Here is a 25,934-nt window from a genome sequence, read left to right on the forward strand (position 1 = left end):
TGGAAAAAAGGTGATCATATGATCATTAGCTGGTTACTTCCTCAAACGTCTCTTCCCTTGTGACCAGCAGCAGTGTGACTTGCATTCTGTCCGTGCCCTCCCCCGGTCCATAGGTGTTTTCATATGTACAGTACTTCGCCTAGAGCAGAAAACGAAAACACCGCGCTATAACAGTGGAGCGGTAGCCAGCTAACCCATGGCAAGTTCGGAGGCAACAACCAGACAAAAGAAGCGACGACTAACACCGAATGGAGGAGTGCGCGCAGCATTGTTTCTCGCGCTGTTTACCTGCACGCTCAGGTGTTCGGAATGCGAAAAACCGAGCAATATCGTCCTGATTTTAGCGGATGATCAGGATGTGTACCTCGGGGGAATGGTGAGTAGTTCTAGTTTGGCTGGGTTTGTTAAGAACTAAATCGAGTACGTTTTGTGCGTAAATCAAACGTATTAATAATGTATATTAAAACTGTATAATGTGTAGGCTAATATAATTGTGGTGGTCCTCTGCTATAGCCAGGCCGATAGTTGTTGTTATGGTGGGCTGACGATGTTTTGAATTGAAGGGAACAAGCGTAACCCACTTACTGCCATTTTCATATCCTACTTTCCATACGTACATTACGTGGCTAAAGGCCTATATGTTGAGGCAGAGGGCAATAACATTGTGCGACATACAGAAGCCCACATTGTAGCAGTGACATTCAACAAAATCAAAACCATGGTCAATATATAGGCTATAGAACTATTCATATATTTTCTATCGTATGGTCATCATGCTACATGCTTCTTGTGTCCGGTAGTCTATTAAAAGTATGAGAAATAGGCTACCGAATGTTTCAACCTGAAACATTTTATATCAACTTGGACGAAAACAGGATGTCTAATATTTTTTCTTCTTCCTAGTGTTGTTTCGGATTAAACAAAAGTGTGTGTATTTAAGGTTTCATGTTGAGATAAAATAAAGCACTTCTCCATTTTGTGCTTCTCGGTTCAACAGACACCTATGAAGAAAACCAAAGCCTTGATTGGAGATGCTGGAGCCACCTTTTCAAATGCTGTGAGTACCGAACAGCTTCACATCAACATCATGGTCCTCAACTGCACCTGCCAGTCAGTCCAACACCTAAGCCATTACACTGAGATTCCAATAGCTGGAGTTTCACTAAGGTTTTGAGATGTCCCTAATCTCTCCTTTCCCCTCTTTTTATTTCTCCCTCTCTCTCTCTGTCCAGTTTACGGCAACCCCGCTGTGTTGCCCCAGTAGGAGTAGTATCCTAACGGGGCAGTACCCCCATAACCACGCAGTGAGGAACAACTCCCTGGATGGAAACTGCTCCAGCCCTCTGTGGCAGAAAGGACCAGAGACCACGGCCTTCCCTGTCTACCTCAGCAAACAGCATTACCAGACCTTCTACGCCGGGAAGTACCTCAACCAGGTAACACACACACTAGGGCTGGGAATTGCCAGGGACCTCACAATAAGATATTATCATGATACTTTGGCAATACATATCGTATCGGCATCTTTCTCGTGTTTCTGTATGTATTGCGATTGGATACTGTGATTGATTGCAATTTGATGTGCCAAACATTACTCTTATGTCTGCTGCAGAGTGACGAGAGGAAGCATGAGAAAATTTGTTTTGATCAGTCATGGAAATAAAAGTGCTGAAACCCTATTGGCTCACTATTTTAAAAGAAGATGGAGAACAAGCTATAGGATGAAAAAGTTTTGGCGCAGGTACAGCCGACTAGCGCTAGCTAATGCTTCCTAGCAAAAATAAGTAAATATACACTGCTCAAAAAAATAAAGCGAACACTAAAATAACACATCCTAGATCTGAATGAATGAAATATTCTTATTAAATACTTTTTTCTTTACATATATTAATGTGTTGACAACAAAATCACACAAAAATTATCAATGGAAATCAAATTTATCAACCTATGGAGGTCTGGATTTGGAGTCACACTCAAAATTAAAGTGGAAAACCACACTACAGGCTGATCCAACTTTTTTTTTTTTAAAGTATTTTATTTTTGCATTTTCCAATTAACAACATTCAAAACAAACATGACAAGATATTAGACAACAATAGGACAAAGTGACAATAACAGATGAGCGTAACAAAGAAAGAAAAAATAAAACAAATTATAATTATATATACAGACATACAATAAAAAATAAAAATAATAATGAGACATTGGATCATAAGGTCACCTGCCGTAGGCTACATATTATACGTTACGTGTGAAACATTATATAAGGATAATCTAGAGGTTCATTCAATGTGATGTGGGGGGAGATTCTCCATATAGTCAATAAAAGGTTGCCAAGTTCTGTAAAATGTATTTAACTTATTCCTCAAGCGGTAAGTAATTTTCTCCAGTGGGATACAACTATTAACTTCTGATAGCCACATTGCAACTGGCAGGGGGGAATCCAATTTCCATTTCAAGGCGATACATTTCTTGGCAATCGCTAACAATATTTCTGTTAGCTTTATAGTATGGCTTTGCCTAAGATTGGTGTTAGTAAAGTTGCCCAGTAGACAGACCTCCGGGTCTAGAGGGAATGCAACCCCATGAATTGAGGATATGGTATCGCATACCCCCTGCCAGAAACTGTGTAGTTTTGAACACTGCCAAGTGGAATGGAGGAATGTTCCTTCATCTGAGCCACATCTAAAACATAGGGAGGAGATATCAGGGTTGAACTTGTGCAGTCTAGATGGGGTGATATAAAGCTGATGGAGGAAATTAAACTGAATCAGTCTGTATCTGGAGTTCAATGTGGATGTAACACCATCCCTGCATAGGTCACTCCATAGACCCTCATCGAGATCAATACCCAGATCTTTTTCCCATCTAAGTCGGGGTTTATCTAGCCCAGGCAGTGTTAGTCCTGACATAAGAGCATCGTAAACACGGGAAATGGTCTTGAACAGTGGTTGGTCTGCGTGGCAGAGTTGTTCAATAGGTGACATCTTAGGTAGGTTCCATTGTCCCTTGAGAGACACCCTAATAAAGTTTCGTAGTTGTAGGTAGCTAAAGAAGTCCCTTGTAGGCAAGTGGTATTTCTGTTTCAGCTGATCAAAAGACATAAGAACTCCCTCCTCGTAACAATGCTCCAGAAGGGTGATCCCCCTATCAGACCATGGTCTAAAGTTACTATTCTGGAAAAACATAGGAATCAATCTATTGTTCCATAAAGGGGTTTTAGGGGAAAGGAATCCCCCTCGTCCGAACAGCTCATGTAGTTTGCCCCATGCCAGGACAGAATGTATGATTAAAGGGTTGTCTGTGATGGTTTTTATAGATTTTCTGTCCCATTTGTAAAACAATTCTGCCCCAGTGTCATCATTTACCTCAAGCTTTTCAATGTTCAACCATGAGGGAGAGGGACCCTTGTCAAACCTCTGAGCCAGAAACCTAGACTGTGCTGCCCAGTAGTACATTCTAAAGTTGGGGAGGTTTAAGCCCCCTTGACTGTAATCAAGGGTCAGTTTATCCAGGCCAACCCTAGGGGTTTTGCCGTGCCAGATAAACCGTCTGGTCATCTTGTCGAGAGAGGAAAAGAATGCTGCGGGAACAGGGATAGGGAGAGATTGAAACATATATAGAAATCTGGGCAGGACATTCATTTTAATTACATTGATTCTACCCAGTAGAGTGAGAGGTAAGTCCATCCATTTACAAAGGTCACCCTCCACCTTTTGCAACAAATTGGCCAGATTGAGTTTATAGAGGTTGTTCAGGTTACCATCCACCATTATGCCCAAATATGTGAAGCCCATAGGCGACCATCTAAAAGGAAACTTGTGCTTGATGGTATGATGGTCAAAGACAGACAACGGTAAGATTTCGCTTTTATCTAAATTGACCTTATATCCAGAGAAAGAACTATAACACTGTAGTAGGATCTGCAAGTGAGAGAGGGAGTGTTCTGGGTTTGTTAGAAATAAGATAAGGTCGTCCGCAAAGAGTGATAATTTATGGGTATGGGGGCCCACCTCAAAGCCATGTATGTCAGGGCACGTTCTAATAGCCTCAGCCAACGGTTCGATGGCGAGGGCAAAGAGGTGGGGGCTAATTGGGCAACCTTGTCTGTTCCCCCTATAGAGAGGGAAAGAGGAGGAAGTAATCCCGTTGGTAGCAATCCTAGCTTTAGGAGATTTGTAGAGTGATTTTATCAAATTTACAAACCCGGTACCTAAACCAAACTTTTCCAAGACGCGAAAGAGGTATGGCCATTCAACTCTATCAAAGGCCTTTTCAGCGTCGAGGGAGACTGCGACACTAGGTATTTTGTTTTTGTTAGCAAGGTGAATTATATCAAAGAACCTTCTGAGATTGTTGGAGGACAATCTATTAATTATGAAGCCAGTCTGGTCTGGGTTGACCAACAGGGGAAGACATAACTCCAGTCTCTTAGATAGCATCCTGGTGACCAGTTTACAATCTGTGTTAAGGAGAGAGATTGGTCTATATGAGGCGCACTTCAGTGGATTTTTCCCTTTCTTGTGGATTACAGTAATCACTGCTTGAGAGAAAGACTCTGGAAAGCAGTTGTCTTCCCTGGCTTTTTTAAGTACCTCCATAAGGTAGGGGACCAACAGCTCCCTAAATTCTTTATAGAACTCTGGAGGGAAGCCATCCTCCCCAGGAGATTTATTAGAAGGTAAGGATTTAATGGCCTCCAACAATTCAGGAACTGAGAAGTGTTCACTCAGGCGCTCGCTGTCTTCCCCTGACAGGCATGGGAGGTTGAGAGAGGAGAGAAAGGAGTCGATCTCTGATAGATCGTCGCTTGATTGGGAAGTGTAGAGGTCTTCATAGTATTTCTTAAAAGTATTATTAATTTCAGTAGGGTCGAAAGATATCTCATTAGTGAGAGTTTCTATAGCATTAATTGTCCTCTTACTTTCCTCTGCTTTCAGTTGCCATGCCAATACTTTGTGTGCTTTCTCTCCAAGCTCGTAATAACGCTGTTTTGATTTAGTGATGGCCCTCTCAGCTTGATATGTGTTCAGAATATTATATTTCAGTTTTTTATTTACCAAAAGCTTGTATAGATCTTTAGTTGGGCCTCTTTGGTAGGTTTTCTCTAGCTCTGAGATTTCAGATTCAAGGGCACTCATTTCCGCACAGTGTTTTCTCTTCAGCCCTTTAGTATAGGAAATGATCTGTCCCCTCAGATAGGCCTTCAATGTGTCCCAAAGAATGAAACTGTCAGGAGCAGAGGGTTTGTTTGTCAATGTGAAAATATTGATCTGCTCTTTGATGAATGCACAAAATTCAGGTTGCTTTAGGAGTGTAGAATTTAGTCTCCATCTATATGCTCCATTTACCTTGGTAGGAATGGAGATTGATAATACCAGGGGAGAATGGTCACTAAGCAATCTGGGGAGATACTCGACATCTAACACTCTATGAAACAGTTGTGTCGACAGTAAAAAGTTATCTATGCGTGTGTGTGTCTTGTGTGGGTGTGAGTAAAAAGAGTAGTCCCTATCCTGTGGGTGCAACTGTCTCCAGATGTCTAGTAAATTGAGATCTTTCATGAATGACATGGTGAGCTTGCTTGCTTTGGTAAGAAGTGAGGGTTTATCCGAGGACCTATCAAGAACTGTATCTAAACAAAAATTAAAATCTCCTCCAACCAGTAACCATCCTGGTGGTGCTTGAGCGACCTGAAGAAAGACATTCTGAATAAACATATGGTCATCGAAGTTAGGAGCATAAATATTCAATAGGGTCCAAGACTCTGAAAACATATGCCCCTGCACCAAAACAAACCTGCCAGAGGGATCAGAGATGGTGTTGCTAACGCAGAAGGGGATGTGTCTACTTATCAAAATTGCAGTTCCTCTTGCTTTGGAGTTAAAAGAGGACGCAAAAACTTGTCCTACCCATTCCCTCTTCAATTTCTTGTGTTCACTGGCTGTAAGATGTGTTTCTTGTAAAAACACGATGTCAGCCTTTAATTTCTTAAGGTATGTATAGACTCTCTTCCTTTTAATCGGGCTGTTAAGACCTTTTACATTGAATGTGACATATTTTAGTGGATTAAGCATAGTAGGGTTTCAAATATGTAACTGAATGGAAATCTATCATATGTAGATAGTTAGGAAATGTTTCAACATTGGTTTGAACACAGAAGTGACCTATGTGTCTCTTTAGGAAGGAAACAATAAACATAGAAAAAAGGGGAAAAAAATAAAGAATCCCACCCACCCCGATTGTTAGGCTAAAACCACAATCCCAACAATCAAACATGAATACACTTGTAGAGAAACATTGCTGCTCGCTTTCCATCTTGCTCTTACTAGCTAAACCTTGGCGTAAACTAAAACCTGCGAGCTCTCTAAATTGAAAACAAACGTTGTGAATAGACATTTATGGCTGAATATTTACTGCCCACGGTAAGGGCTGCTTGAGTCTCTTTTCGAAAGATTAACATAAATGAGGGGGAAAGCAGTGGGCCAAAACCCACTTATTTGCTTCGCCCAGTGATATGTACTAAACCAAAATATACTCTCCTGTAAATGTAATAGAACTCACCCCGGAAAGATACGGTTAGTTGAAAATGTACAAACCAATTATAGCGACCAGGAGGATATCAGCGGTTCAGTCCGGAAAAGAGAAAACAAACAAACTGCATCTTATCCCCCAAAGAGACCGTTCTGGCTCAGACGTTGCTCAGTTCTTTGAGAAAAGTGTACACTTCTCCCGGCGTGTTGAAGAGATGGCTTCGACCGTTGTACTGAACTTTCATCCGCGCAGGGTGGATGAGGTAGCCGATGATGTTCTTCTCCTTCAGTGCCTTGGCGGCAGGTCTGAACTGCTTGCGACGTCTTGCGAGATCCGCGCTCATATCCGGGAAAAGGCTGACCCTCTTGCCATCAATGGTTATGTCCCCTTTGGCTCTTGCGAGTTGCAGTACCTTCTCTCTGTCTTGGAAACGGAGAAACCTGACCAGGGCGGCCCGTGGGGGCTCATCTGGCCGGGGTTTCGGCGCTGATGTTCTGTGGGCGCGTTCGATTTCCAGTGGCTTGGTGAAGTTGATTGTGCCTAGGACATCCGGGAACCATTGAGTGAAGAAACGGACCGGGTCACGGCCCTCGCTGTCCTCTTTCAATCCCACGACACGGATATTACTACGTCTGCTCTGGTTCTCCATCTGATCTACCTTGTTTTTGAGGTAGGCATTGTCCTTTTGCAGTTGTATCAAGACCTGGTCATGTCGAGCGATGGTGTCTTCAACTGTGCTAATGCGCAACTCTGCCTCAGTCGTTCTCAAAAGGAGATCATTCATGGAGGATTTCAGGTCGTCAATGGAAGAATGGAGTTCGGCCGTTCTCTTATCGATTTTCATAGAAAGACCTTTGTTACCATCCTGAATTTCCCGGAGGAGAGTAGCCAGCATGTCGGCAGGCTCGCAAGAGGCCGAGAGCAACAGTCTGGAACTGTCGTTTGAGTTATGAGGGCTAATGCTAATCTTGCTAGCGTTATCGTTATCTTGGGAGTCAACGACGTTTTGGTCGTCCTTCTTGCCTCTCTTTCGGCGGTCCATGGCTATTTGGGAAGGTAAGTACTTGACAATTTATCAGCCGATGTTAGAATATTGTTTCAACGTTGTTATTTAGGTAATAATAGAATAACTTTGAAGAGCCCGGTTTGTCAACGTCTGCTCAGCTCCGCGGCATCACGTGACTCCAGGCTGATCCAACTTTGATGTAATGTCCTTAAAACAACAACCTCCTGATGAGGTGGCGGATGGTCTCCTGAGGGATCTCCTCCCAGACCTGGACTAAAGCATCCGCCAACTCCTGGACAGTCTGTAGTGCAACGTGGCGTTGGTGGATGGAGCGAGACATGATGTCCCAGATGTGCTCAATTGGATTCAGGTCTGGGGAACGGGCGGGCCAGTCCATAGCATCAATGCCTTCCTCTTGCAGGAACTGCTGACACACTCTAGCCACATGAGGTCTAGCATTGTCTTGCATTAGGAGGAACCCAGGGCCAACCGCACCAGCATATGGTCTCACAAGGGGTCTGAGGATCTCATCTCGGTACCTAATGGCAGTCAGGCTACCTCTGGCGAGCACATGGAGGGCTGTGCGGCCCCCCCAAAGAAATGCCACCCCACACCATGACTGACCCACCTCCAAACCGGTCATGCTGGAGGATGTTGCAGACAGCAGAACGTTCTCCACGGCGTCTCCAGACTCTGTCACGTCTGTCACATGTGCTCAGTGTGAACCTGCTTTCATCTGTGAAGAGCACAGGGCGCCAGTGGCGAATTTGCCAATCTTGGTGTTCTCTGGCAAATGCCAAATGTCCTGCACGGTGTTGGGCTGTAAGCACAACCCCCACCTGTGGACGTCGGGCCCTCATACCACCCTCATGGAGTCTGTTTCTGACCGTTTGAGCAGACACATGCACATTTGTGGCCTGCTGGAGGTCATTTTGCAGGGCTCTGGCAGTGCTCCTCCTTGCACAAAGGCGGAGGTAGCGGTCCTGCTGCTGGGTTGTTGTCCTCCTACGGCCTCCTCCACGTCTCCTGATGTACTGGCCTGTCTCCTGGTAGCGCCTCCATGCTCTGGACACTACGCTGACAGACACAGCAAACCTTCTTGCCACAGCTCGCATTGATGTGCCATCCTGGATGAGCTGCACTACCTGAGCCACTTGTGTGGGTTGTAGACTCCGTCTCATGCTACCACTAGAGTGAAAGCACCGCCAGCATTCAAAAGTGACCAAAACATCAGCCAGGAAGCATAGGAACTGAGAAGTGGTCTGTGGTCACCACCTGCAGAACCACTCCTTTATTGGGGGTGTCTTGCTAATTGCCTATAATTTCCACCTGTTGTCTATTCCATTTGCACAACAGCATGTGAAATGTATTGTCAATCAGTGTTGCTTCCTAAGTGGACAGTTTGATTTCACAGAAGTGTGATTGACTTGGAGTTACATTGTGTTGTTTAAGTGTTCCCTTTATTTTTTTGAGCAGTGTACATTACCAGTCAAAAGGTTGGACACACCTACTCATTCAAGGGTTTTTCTTTATTTTTACTATTTTCTACAATATTGAAGACACCAAAACTATGAAATAACACATATGGAATCATGTAGTAACTAAAAAAGTTTAAACAAATCAAAAATATATTAGAGATTTTTCAAAGTAGCCACCCTTTTCCTTGATGACAGCTTTGCACACTCTTGGCATTCTCTCAACCAGCTTCATGAGGAATGCTTTTCCAAAAGTCTTGAAGGAGTTCCCACATGCTGAGCACTTGTTGGTTGCTTTTCCTTCACTCTGCGGTCCAACTCATCCCAAACCATCTGAATTGGGTTGAGGTCAGGTTATTGTGGAGGCCAGGTCATCTGATGCAGCACCGTCACTCTCCTTGGTCAAATAGCTCTTAGACAGCCTGGAGGTGTTTTGGATTATTGTCCTGTTGAAAAACAAATGATAGTCCCAACTAAGCGTAAACCAGATGGGATGGCGTATTGCTGAAGAATGCTGTGGTAGCCATGCTGGTTAAGTGTGCCTTGAGTTCTAAATACATCACGGACAGTGTCACCAGCTTAACACCATCCCTCCTCCATACTTCATGGTGGGAACAACACATGCGGAGATCATCCGTTTTCCTACTCTACGTCTCACAAAGACACTGTGGTTGGAACAAAAATTCTAAAATTTGGACTCATCAGACCAAAGGACAAATTCCACCTGTCTAATGTCCATTGCTCTGGTGGCTACTTTGAAGAATCTCAAATATATTTAGATTTGTTTAACACTTTTTTGTCTTGACTTTTAAATATGAATGAGTAGATGTGTCCAAACTTTTGACTGGTACTACTATATCTCTATTAAAAAAAAATTGGAGTCAAAGTATCGATTTAATATTGCGATATGTATCTGTATTGATTTTTTTCGCCCCATCTCACACACACACTACATGCATGTCATCATGTGATGCTTCCCTAGCTGTTAATTGATGTGGTCATATAATCTGTGCATGAATCTACCACTGCTTCTTCCTCTTTTCTGCTGGACATGCTGACGTGTCATGTCATTTTAACCCGGTTGTTCACCAGGTTCAACCTGAGTTAGGCTAACTTCTGCCAAGATCATCAGATCTATGAATCACCTCAACTTTCAAACTGTATTAACAGCTCTTTATTATAGAAAAAGTAGTAAATATGTGCAAATTCTTGTGGTGAAATCAGTCTCTTTTTGGCTTCGTGCATTTCCTTCCCCAGATCCATCTGTAATGTCATCTAGTTATATTGTCAGTTGTTCCCACATCTGTCTATTGTGTATTTAGTCATTTTGTACTACGTTTCAGAGTTAGGGTCCATTCCATTCTGTTAGGAACATTAGAACTTGGAATTTGTATTACTTTCTGTATTTACTGGAATTGAAATGGAATTGACCCCAACCCTGCTTCACATGTGTCTGTCTGTGGCACTATGTCACGTGTTCCTCTCTCTCTCTCTCAGTACGGGAAGAAGGAAACAGGGAATGTTGGCTATGTTCCCCCAGGCTGGGATCAATGGCATGCACTGGTAAGTCCTGTACAGACACATGATATATTGGTGCATGATGATGATGTCACAGCTGTGTTGATGCTTTTGTGTGTGTGTGTCGTTGCAGATGGGGAACTCTCAGTACTACAACTACACTCTGTCAGTCAACGGTAAAGAGGAGCAGCACGGAGACAATTATGAAAAAGACTACCTCACAGACCTCATAGTAAGTCCTCAACCCATACAACTGTGTGGGTGGGTGGGTGTGTATAACCCCTGTGAGACATGATGCGGTAGTTCCCCTGTTGAGGCCTGATGCGGTAGTTCCCCTGTGATGCATGATGCTGTAGTTCCCCTGTGAGACATGATGCGGTAGTTCCCCTGTGAGACATGATGCGGTAGTTCCCCTGTGAGACATGATGCGGTAGTTCCCCTGTGAGACATGATGCGGTAGTTCCCCTGTGAGACATGATGCGGTAGTTCCCCTGTGAGACATGATGCGGTAGTTCCCCTGTGAGGCATGATGCGGTAGTTCCCCTGTGAGGCATGATGCGGTAGTTCCCCTGTGAGGCATGATGCGGTAGTTCCCCTGTGAGGCATGATGCGGTAGTTCCCCTGTGAGGCATGATGCGGTAGTTCCCCTGTGAGGCATGATGCGGTAGTTCCCCTGTGAGACATGATGCGGTAGTTCCCCTGTGAGACATGATGCGGTAGTTCCCCTGTGAGACATGATGCGGTAGTTCCCCTGTGAGACATGATGCGGTAGTTCCCCTGTGAGACATGATGCGGTAGTTCCCCTGTGAGACATGATGCGGTAGTTCCCCTGTGAGACATGATGCGGTAGTTCCCCTGTGAGACATGATGCGGTAGTTCCCCTGTGAGACATGATGCGGTAGTTCCCCTGTGAGACATGATGCGGTAGTTCCCCTGTGAGACATGATGCGGTAGTTCCCCTGTGAGACATGATGCGGTAGTTCCCCTGTGAGACATGATGCGGTAGTTCCCCTGTGAGACATGATGCGGTAGTTCCCCTGTGAGACATGATGCGGTAGTTCCCCTGTGAGACATGATGCGGTAGTTCCCCTGTGAGACATGATGCGGTAGTTCCCCTGTGAGACATGATGCGGTAGTTCCCCTGTGAGACATGATGCGGTAGTTCCCCTGTGAGACATGATGCGGTAGTTCCCCTGTGAGACATGATGCGGTAGTTCCCCTGTGAGGCATGATGCGGTAGTTCCCCTGTGAGGCATGATGCGGTAGTTCCCCTGTGAGGCATGATGCGGTAGTTCCCCTGTGAGGCATGATGCGGTAGTTCCCCTGTGAGGCATGATGCGGTAGTTCCCCTGTGAGGCATGATGCGGTAGTTCCCCTGTGAGACATGATGCGGTAGTTCCCCTGTGAGACATGATGCGGTAGTTCCCCTGTGAGACAGTGGTAGCTGATGTCTTGTTGATGCTGGGGTTCTATCCAGGATCATTCTTCAGTGTGTTTGATCAGCAGCAGCTGCAGACCCTTTTTGATGACAGATACATAGATCACTTCCCTGAGAGGAATGTAGATTCTCAGAGAGGAGCTGTGCTTATCTGGACACTTTACACATTACACAGATGATAGCAAAAACCTGTTCTTCTACAAACACGTACAGTACACATACACCATATGTTTTACTATCTTTGTGGGGACCACAAATTGATTTCCATTCAAAATCTATTTTTCCTAACCTTAACCCCTAAACCATCCGCATGCTCCCCACCCGAAACAGTTTGCGCATATTTGGGGACCCTATTCGATTATTTTTAAAATATTAAATTCAGTCTGGTATGAGAACGGTAACCCCTATCTGTAAAAGCAGGGTATCTGTGGAAAGCTGAGTATCTTGACTATTGATCTGTGCCTTAAAATCTTTGGTGTGATTTACTACCATATGTGGGTATACAAATGTATAAGGGCAGGCCGAGCTGATGACCTCATTTCAAGATGGCTGCTACCTACATTCCGGTTAGTGTTGTGAAGCATAAATTAAATAAACACAGAATACGTTGATTCACACCGAAAGCCGGAACTCCACAGATCATGAGGATATCATATTTGTCTGCCTGTGACCTACCGTTATTGATCACCAGCCCCGAGAGTCAAAATGTTTATTTTACACAACGTTTTCACCAAACAGCAAATATCTTACAAGGTAAGCTTTGATTTGGTCTGTGTTTGAGCTAAAGCTACATGGGGGGGTATCAAATGAATCCTTAGGTTGTAATGAAAAAATCTAGCTTATTGCCATGTTATCTAATTATGTATGACTTAATGGCAACATCGACTGTCCACCAAGTGACTCTTTGCGCCTCAAAAATATGACGTTGCCTGCTTACGCGCTGTAGACATCTATTATTCAGGGGATTGGCTACTATGGCACCTTGACAGTCGTGTAGCCAATTAGATAAGCTTTCCAGGGATATGCAGTTGACCTGGGTGGGACAAATCAAGGCCTAGAACCATTTATGCTTAATGCGAACTATTGCTACCTGGCTCAGAGACGCACCGAGCACGCTACATTACATTGCAAACAGATTTCATCGCTTTAGCATGAAAGATGGCTTCTCAGGGGTGGAAAAAAGGTAAAAACTAAGAATATTGAACAGGAAGCTAAACACAAGGCAGATATTAATAAGTATTCTGACATAGAAGCTTTGAATAAAATACTGGTCGGACTCGGATCAGGGGAACAATTTGGACAACAAGGATTTCGACTCGGCCGACGAAGATTGCTTTCTAGAAGGATTGGATCCACTGTTAGATCTGTAAGTAAATCATTTTCACAACTTTATATAGCTAACTTACTATATGTATTTCGTTTTTTATAAGTTGTCTGCTTCTTGTGCTTTGGATTAGGGTACATAGGACTATGTAACAAATCATTCCAGTGTTATATAATTCCAAAGTAGTTATTGTCTATGTTTCATATTAGTTCACTGTTTCCTGTTTCATACTTGTAACTTTAGAGGCCATTAAACTCTCATGGCCATTGTTTATTTGTGTTCTCACCTCTGCCTTTGTCTCCAAAGTGTAAATGTTTGCCATGTGTGCTTTACACCTTCTATGTGAGTCACTGTACAGACAGTTTAGGCTTGGGGTTTTTACTTTACAGTAATGTCGTTCTGTAAATTGTCAACTGTAATTCTGTGTCTTACAACAATATATCCCTTTATTTTATTCACCACAGAGTGGAGGATGCAGGGGATTTGGATGATGACGTTTGGGAGCCACCCCTCCCCAGCAAGTGCCCCTGCCGGTCAAGGTCTTCACCCCCCCCCCCCCCCCCCCCACTGCTATGTCAATCACCATGTCTGGTGGTTCTACATGCACTTTTAATAGACCTCTTGAAAAAGATAGTAGGGGCTTGTGGCACCATTCGTCCTAACAGAATCGGTTTCTCCAGGACCAAGGTAAACAACATGACAAAGACAGCGGAGAGGGGGACCATACGTTGGATCAGGACTAACAAGCTGCTCTTTGTGAAATGGAAGGACACTAGGGAATTAACCATGCTCACCCCACAGCATAAGGCATTCAATAACGACCATGTCTCGAGGGGGAAAAAGGAAGAGTGTACCCATTCCTGTTTCTGTGAAGGACTACAATGCTAGCATGGGGGGTGTCGACCTATCTGATGCTCTGATAGGCTACTTACCAGGTCCTCCACAAGACCAGGAAGTGGTATAAGACTTTTTCTTAAAACTTTGTGGACATTGCTATAGTAAATGCTTTCATTCTCCACAAGCAAAAGGTCAAACCCCTCTCCGCTGGCTTTCCAAGAGCAGCTGGTGTTGGAAATGGCTAAATTGGGGGCCCAAAGCAACCTCACAACCATCACAAGACCCCCCACTCAACGTGAGTGCCACTATCCAACATGCATGCCAAAGACAAAAGGAAGAACTGCACAAAACACGGGGGGAAAGAGTGTGAAATGCCAGATCTTCTGTTATAAATGCCAGTTTGTTTTGTTTCCTGGCAGAGTTTTTGAAGCAGTCCCTCTATCACGACATGCACAAGCTACGGGGAATGTGAAATCTAATCATCTACACCTGGGATGTAAAATGAAGACGAATGTCATTTATAAATAGTTTAGGATATTTATATTTTTGCACTTTTTTTTTTTTGTGAAGGACACATGTGTAACCAAGTTTGTGTCAAGGATTTTCCTCTATTTTTACTATTTTCTACTTTGTAGAATAATAGTGAAGACATCCAAACTATGAAATAACATATGGAATCATGTAGTAACGAAAAAAGTGTTTGACAAATCAAAATATATTTTATATTTGAGATTCTGCAAAGTAGCTACCCTTTGCCTTGATAGCGTTGCACACTCTTGGCATTCTCTCAACCAACTTCACCTGGAATGCTTTTCAACAGTCTTGAAGGAGTTCCCACATATGCTGAGCACTTGTTGACTGCTTTTCCTTCACTCTGCAGTCTATCAATCCCATTTTCTCTGATATTTTTCACTTGTTGTGGAAGCCATCTGATGTGTTTCCAGCTCTGGGCATCAATAATTCACACTAATGGCTTTCAAAATAAAAAAACAAAAACATTGTTATTTTGTGCATGCTTGATCTTGTGTATTCTGAACTATGTAAGGGTGTATGTGACACGGGAGGTTGGTGGCACCTTAATTGGGGAGGATGGGATTGTGGTAATGGCGGAAGCGGAATTAGTGGAATGGTAACAAATATATCAAACACATGGTTTCCATGTGTTTCAATGTGTTCTGTTCTAGCCATTATTATGAGCCGTCCTCCCCTCAGCAGCCTCCACTGGTATGCAAGCACACTCGTTCGGTTTGCCTACCAGAACTCGGCAGGAAGCCTTGCGGTTACGAGCATTGGGCCACTGACCGAAAGGTAGCTGGTTTGAATCCCAGAGCTGGCAAAGTGGAGCACGGTAAGGCGATTAACACCCAACAAACTGTTCCCTCTGATTGAGAGGGGTTGGGTTAAATGCTGAAGACACATTTCAGTTGAATGCATTCAGTTGTGCAACTGACTAGGTAACCCATTTACCCCTAATGAGCGACAGACGGTAGCCACAGCCTGTTAGGAAAGAAACTTTGGCCATAGTGTGAAAATGAACCTTTTAGCTTTATACAGTTAAATACTTTAATAACATTGAATCATAACAACCACTTACGTGTATCTTACCTTACGCTACCTTACCCGTCACCTTACCTGTATGTTACATGTATCTTACGTTACCTTACCTGTACCCCACCTGTACCTTTCCGTACCTGTATCTTACGTTACCTTACATGTACCTTTCCGTACCTGTACCTTACCTGAATCTTACGTTACCTTTCCGTACCGTACCTGTATCTTACGTTACCTTACCTGTACCCCACCTGTACCTTTCCGTACCTTACCTGTACCTTTCCGTACCTTACCTGTATCTTACGTTACCTTACCTGTAACCCACCTGTACCTTTCCGTACCGTACCTGTATCTTACGTTACCTTACCTGTATCTTACGTTACCTTACCTGTACCTTACGTTACCTTACCTGTACCTTTCTGTACCTTACCTGTACCTTTCCGTACCTGTACCATACCTGTATCTTACGTTACCTTACCTGTACCTTACGTTACCTTACCTGTACCTTACGTTACCTTACCTGTACCTTACGTTACCTTACCTGTACCTTACGTTACCTTACCTGTACCTTACGTTACCTTACCTGTACCTTACGTTACCTTACCTGTACCTTACGTTACCTTACCTGTACCTTGCGTTACCTTACCTGTACCTTTCCGTACCTGTACCATACCTGTATCTTACGTTACCTTACCTGTATCTTACGTTACCTTACCTGTACCTTACCTGTACCTTGCGTTACCTTACCTGTATCTTACGTTACCTTACCTGTATCTTACGTTACCTTACCTGTACCTTACCTGTATATTTCCGTACCTGTACCATACCTGTATCTTACGTTACCTTACCTGTAGCTTACATGTACCTTACCTGTATCTTTCCGTACCTGTATCTTACATTACCTTACCTGTACCATACCTGTATCTTACGTTACCTTACCTGTATCTTACGTTACCGTACCTGTACCGTACCATACCTGTATCTTACGTTACCTTACCTGTACCTTACCTGTATCGTGCCCAACCGTACCTTCTTTTCTTATGTGTATTTTATTACGGATCCCCATTTGGCAATTACATACAAAATAAAACAGTACATCACACAACACGTTATTACACAGTACAATACCACAACAAATCCATAATACAGCAATATTACAATGTACGAGTGTGTGTCTTCAGTCTGCACTGTTCCATAAGGTGTAGTTTTTTTATTTTATTTTATCTGATTTTATTGCTTGCATTTTTTATTATTATTATTATTTTTTAATTCATGAGATACTTGATGTGAAATAGAGTTCTTTGCTGCTCTGTTCTGGCCAACTGTAATTTGACTATGTCCCTCTTAGTGGCACTTGATCATATGACTGGGCAGTAGTCCAGGTGCAACAACTAGGGCCTGTAGGACTTTGTTGATAGTGATGTCAAGAAAGCAGAGAAGCACTTTATTATGGACAGACTTCTCCCCATTTTAGCTACCGTTGCATCAATATGTTTTGACCATGACATTTTACAATCCAGGGTTGCACCAAGCCGTTTAGTCTCCTTCAACTTGCTGAATTTCCACATTATTCATTACAAGACTTAGTTGAGGTTTAGTGAATGATTTGTCCCAAATACAATGCTTTTTTTGGGTGGGGGTGCAAGGTATTGATGGCAATGTTTTGGTGGGGATTCTGTCTCTTGCATTCTTCCTTCTCGCGCGTGCCTTTACTTCCCACAAGGGAACAACCAAACTCAATCAGTGTGGCTTTGAATGTTGCTAGGTTTCTCGTGGGCATTGGTTTGCATGGATATAAAGGATGTGCCCTGGGGAATGCCTGACTCTACCTACATTATGTTGGAGAGGCTTCCATTAAAGAACACCCTCTGTGTTCTGTTAGATGGGTAACACAATATAGCAGCAGTTGTAAAGCCATAACACACATTTTTCCAGCAGCAGATTATGATCAATAATGTCAAAAGCTGCACTGAAGTCTAACTAAACAGCTCCCACAATTTTATCAATTTCCTTCAGCCAATCATCAGTCATTTATGTAAGTGCCATACATGTTGTGTGCTCTTCCCTATAATCGTGCTGAAAATCTTGTTCATTTGTTTACTCTGAAATGGCATTGAATCTAGTCAAACACCATTTTTTTCCCCAAAAGTTAGTAAGGGTTGATAACAGGCTGATTGGTCAGCTGTTTGAGCCAGTAAAGGGTGCTTTGCTATTCTTGGGTAGTGGAATGACTTGCTTCCTTCCAGGTCTGTAGGCTTAGATGAAAGAGATTGTAAATAGGAGTGGTAATATAGTTCGCTATCATCCTCAGTAATTTTCCATCAAAGTTGTCAGACCCAGATGGCTTTCCATTGTTGTTTTTCACCTCTTCCATACTCGCTTTATGGAATTCAAAATTACAATGCTTGTCTTTCATAATTTGGTCAGTTATGCATGTAGGTCAGAATTTTGTTGTTGGCATGTCATGCCTAAGTTTACTAATCTTGCCAATGAAAAGGTAGCTTTCTGGAGCAGTTACCTCACCCGTACCAAAATATGCAAAAAGCTGGCCAATCGTGGGAGAAGGGCCTTGGTCAGGGAGGTGACCAAGAGCCTGATGGTCACTCTGACCGAGCTCCAGAGTTCCTCTGTGGAGATGGGAGTACCTTCCAGAAGGACACTGATCTCTGCAGCACTCCACCAATCAGGCCTTTATGGTAGAGTGGCCATTCCTCAGTAAAAGTCACATGACAGCCCGCTTGAAGTTTGACAAAAGGCACCTAAAGGACACTCAGGCCATGAGAAGAAGATTCTCTGGTCTGATGAAACCAAGATTGAAATCTGGCCTGAATGCCAAGTGTCACGTCTGGAGGAAACCTGGCACCCTCTCTACGGTGAAGTGGCAGAATCATGCTGTGGGGATGTTTTTCAGCGGCAGGGACTACTGGGAGACTAGTCAGGATCGAGGGAAAGATGAATGGAGCAAAGCACAGAGATCCTTGATGAAAACCTGCTCAGGACCTCCGACTGGGTCAAAGGTCACCTTCCAACAGGACAATGACCCGAAGCACACAGCCAAGACAACGCATGAGTGGCTTCGGGGACAAGTCTCAATGTCCTTGAGTGGCCCAGCCAGAGCCCGTACTTCAACCCGATCAAACATCTCTGGAGAGACCTGAAAATAGCTGTGCAGCGACGCTCCCCATCCAACCTGACAGCTTGAGAGGATCTGCAGAAAATAATGGGAGAAACTTCCCATTTACAGGTGTGCCAAGCTTGTAGCTTCATACCCAAAAAGACTCGATGCTGTAATCGCTGCCAAAGGTGCTTTAACAAAGTTATGCTTAAAGGGTCTGAATACTTAAGTAAACGGTACCGGAGCGCCAAGTCTAGGTCCAAGAGGCTTCTAAACAGCTTCTACCCCCAAGTCATAAGACTCCTGAACATCTAGGCAAATGGCTACCGAGACTATTTGCATTGCCCCTCTCGCCCTCTTTACACCACTGCTACTCTCTGCCGTCTATGCATAGCAACTTTAACTCTACCTACATATACATACTACCTCAACTAACCGGCGCCCCCGCACATTGACTCTATATCGGTACCCCCCTGTATATAGTCTCGCTATTGTTATTTTACTGCTGCTCTTTAATTACTTGTTACTTTTATCTCTTGTTTTTATCTGTATTTTTTTTAAACTACATTGTTTGTTAGAGGCTCGTAAGTAAGGATTTCACTGTAAGGTCTACCGCATATGACTAATAAAATTTGATTTGATATTTCAGTTTAATTTTTTATGAATTTGCATACATTTCTAAACCAGTTTTTCTTTGTCATTATGGGGTATTGTGTGTAGATGAGGGGAAAACACAATTGAATACATTTTATAATAAAGGAGAGAGGGAGTGGAAAGTCAAGGGGTCTGAATACTTTCTGAATGCACTGAATGGATATTTAGCAGAAATGTTCATTTAGTAGCTATTTAGTGTTCACATTTATGAAGCATACTGTTTTTTTTGCCAGCACCATGCTCCAATACACTGAGCCATCTGAACCAGGACCAGAACTAAGCCTGTAATGTTTCACAGATGTGTTGTGCAACTCACCACTTGTCTTCGTTCCAACTCCTCCAGTTCATTACATGACCGGTCTGGTTTTGTTTTGTCCGCCACCACTCCGACTATTGTCTCTGGATGCCTGAGAGGAGTTTTGTCTCGACGTTCCAAAAATATATGCCCCCAGTCTTGTTTGGGTTCTAACTACTATAAGTTACAGTTTTTAGTTTATCATATAACAAAAGCTCATCTTGCTGTATTGTAATTGTTAGGATTTGATTAAAGCACCTGATTTTAATCTTTGCTCTCTCTCTTGAATGTTATCTCTTTCCACTCCCTCTCTCCTTCGTCTCTCTAGTTGAACAGATCTCTCCATTTCCTGGATGACAGGAGTCCCCAGCGTCCGTTCTTCATCATGTTGTCCCCTCCCGCCCCTCACTCCCCCTGGACCGCCGCCCCTCAGTATGAGAAAAACTTTGCAAATGTCAAAGCCCCCCGGGATGGTAGCTTTGACAAACCCGGGAAGGATAAACACTGGTTGTTGCGCCAGCCTAGCAACCCCATGCCCAGCACCTCCCTGAACTTCCTGGATAATGCCTACAGGAAAAGGTACAACAGCCAATCAAATCATCCTGATACACTTTTCATAATACACCCAGCTAATCAAATCACTGTACTCCATCGCAATAAACCTCTCGTAATACTCACCTGGATACAATTGTAGCAAAATACAAAAATGTTCTCATCTAAGTCTCTGATTTTCCTGTAATGGTTATAATTCCCCTCCCGTACTGCAGGTGGCAGACCCTGCTGTCAGTGGACGACATGGTGGAGGCGCTGGTCAAGAAACTAGAAGAGCTGAAGGAGCTCAACAACACCTACATCTTCTACACTTCTGACAATGGCTACCACACTGGTAAGTGTGGGTGTATGTGTCTGTCTGCCTGTTTATATTTGGTATCTGTTTGTTTCACACCTGCAGTGACCCCCTTCCTGTGGTTGATGTAACAGTTCAACTTCACAGCTCGACTTCACAACAAACAGACCCCTAGTATCAACTTCACATTTGTCAGATTACTAAAAGCTTCTTTTAGGAAACGTAATGAAATCCCCAGTTTTCTGTATCAGGATATGTCACCACTCTCATCAGAAATGTTCTATAGTAATGTATTCTAGTGGCATTCTAAGGTATTCTGTGCCTTTTATGTTCTGTCTTCCAGGTCAATTCTCTCTGCCCATTGACAAGAGACAATTGTACGACTTTGATATCAGGATCCCTCTCATGGTGCGTGGGCCAGGCATCAAACCCCATCAGACACTCCCGGTGAGTCCCTAGCGCCATTTTTTTCTATCTATCAATCCACTTATTATCCATCAACCACACATCCATCCATCCATGCTCTCATTCCACTTTTCCATCCATACTTATCTATGTGTGTTTGTCTTCCTCCAGGCCCCGGTGTTGAACATAGACCTGGCTCCCACTTTTCTGGACATCTCAGGACTCAACCTCTCCTTTGTTAATATGGATGGACAGTCCTTCCTCTCTCAGATGGTGAGCTAAATGTCAAACTACCTCTATTTTGTCTCGGAGTGTTTTGGATTGACAGTCCTTCCTCTCTAATGGTCAGTTAGGTTACGTATTGTTCTCTCTGTCCATCTTCGTCTGTCTGTGTGTCTGCAGGTTATCAATCCACCTCTCTCTATGTAATAGTCTGTCCATCTGACTCTCTCTTTGTAGGCCCCTGAGCTGCGTAACGGTACAGCTCGCCCCTACTTCCTGGTAGAGTACACAGGAGAGGGACACCTTGACCCCGACCCCGCCTGCCCTAAACTGGGCCCTGGTCTGTCAGTGAGTTACCCCTTTACAATACCCTTGTTACCACTTACAATTAACTAATGTAATTGCCCTGTTCCCCTACCCTCCACCAGCATTTGCCTGACTCTTTTAGTACTGTACATTATTCCTGTAGTAGAGGCAATAGTCCCACTGAAGTGCAGCTCTGTGTCTTGGAGGAATGCAAAATGTCTCTTGTTCTTCTTCGCTCCAGCAATGTTTCCCAGACTGTGTATGTGAGGATGCCTACAACAACACCTATGCCTGTGTTAGGACCCTGGTTGAACACAACCTGCAGTACTGCGAGTTTGCAGACAGTGAGGTGTGTGCATTTGTCATGTTTTTATGACTTACAGTAGCAGTTTTGTCTGTTAGTAGTTTTATGCAGAGCCATATATGTAAAGACTGTATATGGCTCTGTTTTATGTACTGTTTTTAAATGAACTTTGGAGGTGTACTACCTAGCTTATTTAGTACATGATGTATTGTTTCTATGAATTTTAATGAATAATTGACGTCTCAATCTGTTTTCTCTCTTGCTTTTTCTCTCTCTCCTCAGTCATTTGTGGAGGTATATAACTTGACCTCTGACCCGCATCAATTGGAAAACATTGTTAAGAAGGTTGACCCCACTCTCCTCCAAGCCATGAACCAACGGCTGATCAAGCTGCAGTCATGCGAGGGCGACAGCTGCCGCGTCACCAAGATATAACCAATCACACTGCAAGCAGGGCGGGACCATAGCCTAGTGCCAACGTCCAATCCCAAATTGACCCCATAGCCCCTTATCCATATGCAACCAAATGTAGATCTGAGAGGTATTAACAATATGGCGATGAGCTTGTTTGAGATGGCATACAAAACGCCTCGAAAGCAGTAGGTGACGGTTGGGAGGTACATCTGTGACCACAATGTTAGACACCATCAGAGGTTTTCCCAAAGCACGGCTCATATCAATATGGCTGTCAATGTTTAGAAAATCCCCATTAGAATATGAAAATAAGGTCCACTTTGATATATTTGGCATAATATTCACAAGATTGCTTGTGGCGTAATGCTCCTTTTTAGATCTACACAAGTGCTTAGGAGCAAGGGCTAGAGGTCGATTTGGGATTGGACAAAAGTTGTCTGAGTATAATTAGCATAGTGAGCACTGTTCCACCTGAACTGTGCTGATGTTTCACTCAATGTGGATGGACTAACCCTAACTCTCTACCTACCCTCAGTCTATCCACATACTGTGAAGTTATTGTGTTGGCAGACATGTTGCACTGTATAGACTCCTGCATTTTCCATGCAGATGATGATAATTTGGTGGGTGCTTATATTTGTCCTATTTCACTCATTGTATTATACGCATGTGTGAATTGGAATTTAAGGAACCACAATATGTTATAATAAGAAAATATATGCAGAAAATGTACCTGGAACACACTCTTTATGATAATGTTATTTTATATCTGAGTACAGGGTCTGGCATCCAATCAGAATCTTTTTCTCACTAGCCAGAGCCAATAAGAAGTCAGTGTCATAACCACCGAAAGGAAGAGGTTGCAATAGCAATGTAGGGGTTTTGACCCAATTTAGCCCAAGGTTTACCGGAGTAGGATGAAGTTGTCCCTAGACACTGATTTCAGTTTTTTTTGTTTTCCCCTCAATGCCATCAATCCCATTTAGCCAACCTGCCTCTCCCCTTGCTTTATGGTCTTGTTCACACTGTGTGTGGCGAAGTGGCTACTTCTCGCCCAATGGAATGATTTCCCTGTGTTTGCCACTCGCTGTATGTATGGAGCATAAGGAAGACGAGAGCTGTGTTTTACATTTTAGTCTGAGCACTTTTCCAGGGAAAGAGTGAAAGGTGAAAGAAGGGAAAACTGAATGAGCCTGTTCCTTCAGAATGTGAGCCCAGAGGACAAGTGCTATGTGTCCTATCTTTGCTGTTTGTGTGCCTCCAAACCTGCCTTGCAATAAGCTGTACTTTCTTCCATTTAGTGTGCACTTGTTGACTTCGTGGATTTCACAGTAAATTACTGGTATTATAAGACATTAACTCCCTTTAGTCCATGTCTATACTGATCCAATGGTATTAAATGTATGGGGAGGAGTGTGCAAGTGCACACTTTAGAAGAAAGAACAGATTGGGACACAGGCAAAGTGTCTGAGAATGTAAAGTTTACTGTCAGTGTAAACAAAATGTTCTACAATGTGATACAATCAGAGTATTAACGATTACAGTAGCCATGAGACCCTTTTTTCAAAATAAATCAAGAGGGACATTTTCCTAGATGTAGATCAGACAAATGTTATATTCGTGTGGAATCGTTTTGAAAAATCAATGTGGCCTTACGGACAGGAATATATCACTGATATTTAAGGGAATTTTTCATACTCTAACCTTTGATATGGACGAAGATGATGTATTCCGTGTGCCTTGTCTTTTTGCACTGAAGCAGCTTTTTAATGCCTTGTTCAATGTGACAGCGTCGTGGGAAATCAATAAACGAAAAGCATTCCACTGAGTTTTTCACAAGTACATTTAACTCCAACATGATTTACAAGTAGTGAATAGTTAGTGACTGGAATGGAATCCAATTCAAAGAGATGGAAAAACAATGGGGCCTGTTCAGGCGGGTGCAATGTGTTACAGAATGCTTCGAAAAATGTATGGTCTGGCTGTCAGTACTACCACCTATGGCGCACATCCCTACCACTAACTACGTAGGTTTGAATCTGACCCAATGCCTATTTGTGACACGCTCTCCTACCTTTCTCACTTCCTTCTCCTTAAAAAGAGAAATGTACTACGTTGGAACAGATTGTCTGCCGTGTAGGATAGAGATGCGTGTCACCTGTATACATTAGATTTATTGTCACTAAGTTAATGTTTCACCTGACTGAATACACAGTTAAATTCAGGTTAACAGCAGTACACCTATCTGGTAGTCTGTCTATTCCTACTGCGAAGAGCCAACTCCAAGGCACACACTCAATAGTTGGTTTTCACACACTAGAGATTTCAATGGACCATTTGAAATACAATTAATTTTTTACAACTGTACGGCGGTGAGTTTCCCCAAAATAGTCCTGTATGACAAGTCTTGAAAGTAAAATCTGTTAACAATTCCTGTCTCATAGGTACTTGTAGACAGCCTTATCCTCCAGGGTCTGTACCTCCATCTTAACAGGACACTTGTAGAAGTGGGAGAGCAGTATCTCTGTGTAACCAATCAGGAAGTAGAACTTCTGTGGAGGGAGTTTCTGCAGCATCAGGGTACACACCACCAGCATGTTGCCTCATCGCTTTATCACAATCTCATTGGCCAGGGAGTTATGGAACGTTCCGAAGAGGAAACGTCTTACAAACACATCTTCCACAGTAAGATCTGATGCTCCCCCCTCTCCCTGTAGGTTACCTAGGAGATAAAGAGCGGGATGGAGGGAGAAATGTTAGGTCTCCTTTGACACAATGATTAAGTTTGTCAGTATTTCTATCTGGTCACTATGGTTAGTCTATAACCTAGCCCATCATATTGACAGTACCTTTGTTACTCGCTATACACCGAGTTATCTTGTACAAGGTCAGATAAGTGGGGAAAACTAGACAGTGACTCACTAGTGTGCTGGGAGAGCCAGCCCTTGCGGTGTCCTATGTGGTGGGGGTGGAGTGCTTGTTCATAGGTTAGTGGTCGGTCTCCTGTCCCCACCCGAATACGAGCTGCACGATTCTGACAACACAAAACGGAAAGTACCAGATATCAAGTTGGAGGCAATTTTTTTTGCAGCCAGTGAGTGAGGCAATAGTCAATGGCTTTAACAGTCAGGTTGAATACATACTTTGCAGCATGCTGCAGTGACATGAAGTGCTCTTGTTGCAGAGTTATTGTATATCGAAGTGCCGACTCTGGCAAGCGCGTTCTGTGGGGCAAAGGTGTGAAAACAAAGACACTGAGCAACAGCCAAGTAACATTGGCTAACGTTAGCTGCTATATCATTGGCTAGCCAGCCAGAAACACGCTATTTGTCAAAGCCCCGCCCACGTATCAAAACAACTGGTCATCGTTAGACTATATCACAACACTTTAAAGTAGAATAATCTCAAACAGTTATTGAACAAATTATTGAACGAATGTAAACGTGTTTCTCACCGATATCACACTCTGACAACTCAAGGACGCATCCATTTTGACTGATGAAAGGGTTTGTGGGAAGAGCCAGACATTAGCCGTTCTCATTGTATCAAGATGTACAATTATATAAACACCAATTACATTTTGTTATTAATTATATACATTGATATAGATGCAATATATTCAACATAATGTATTATATTAGAAAAGTGTTTTAACATAGGAACCTTATTTTGCGGGTGGTGGTGTTACC

General features: G+C 43.3%; 2 protein-coding genes across 2 annotated transcripts; one reads left to right on the forward strand and one right to left on the reverse strand.

Annotated features, from left to right (window-relative positions):
* Nucleotides 1-50: 50 nt before the first annotated feature.
* gnsb (glucosamine (N-acetyl)-6-sulfatase (Sanfilippo disease IIID), b) lies at nucleotides 51-24,073 on the forward strand. The gene is made up of 12 exons (XM_055873873.1): nucleotides 51-376; nucleotides 998-1,057; nucleotides 1,233-1,436; nucleotides 10,513-10,578; nucleotides 10,667-10,765; nucleotides 20,076-20,326; nucleotides 20,515-20,633; nucleotides 20,938-21,041; nucleotides 21,171-21,272; nucleotides 21,459-21,569; nucleotides 21,769-21,876; nucleotides 22,114-24,073. The coding sequence occupies exons 1-12, from the start codon at nucleotides 197-199 to the stop codon at nucleotides 22,264-22,266; spliced, it is 1,557 nt and encodes a 518-aa protein (XP_055729848.1). The 5' UTR covers nucleotides 51-196; the 3' UTR covers nucleotides 22,267-24,073.
* On the reverse strand, nucleotides 24,071-25,885 carry mrps24 (mitochondrial ribosomal protein S24). The gene is given in 4 exon segments (XM_055873878.1): nucleotides 24,071-24,967; nucleotides 25,168-25,279; nucleotides 25,389-25,469; nucleotides 25,700-25,885. Coding segments are annotated over 4 exon segments (564 nt in total). The 5' UTR covers nucleotides 25,787-25,885; the 3' UTR covers nucleotides 24,071-24,683.
* Nucleotides 25,886-25,934: the final 49 nt, after the last annotated feature.

Source organism: Salvelinus fontinalis, chromosome 21, assembly GCF_029448725.1.
Source record: "Salvelinus fontinalis isolate EN_2023a chromosome 21, ASM2944872v1, whole genome shotgun sequence".
Lineage (NCBI taxonomy): Eukaryota > Metazoa > Chordata > Actinopteri > Salmoniformes > Salmonidae > Salvelinus > Salvelinus fontinalis.

Bases quoted from the DNA above. Each gene is read 5' to 3' on its own strand.
- gnsb (XM_055873873.1), top strand. From the start codon at position 197: ATGGCAAGTTCGGAGGCAACAACCAGACAAAAGAAGCGACGACTAACA. The intron at 377-997 runs GTGAGTAGTTCT...TCGGTTCAACAG, and splicing joins ATGTGTACCTCGGGGGAATG to ACACCTATGAAGAAAACCAA. The intron at 10,579-10,666 runs GTAAGTCCTGTA...GTGTCGTTGCAG, and splicing joins GGGATCAATGGCATGCACTG to ATGGGGAACTCTCAGTACTA.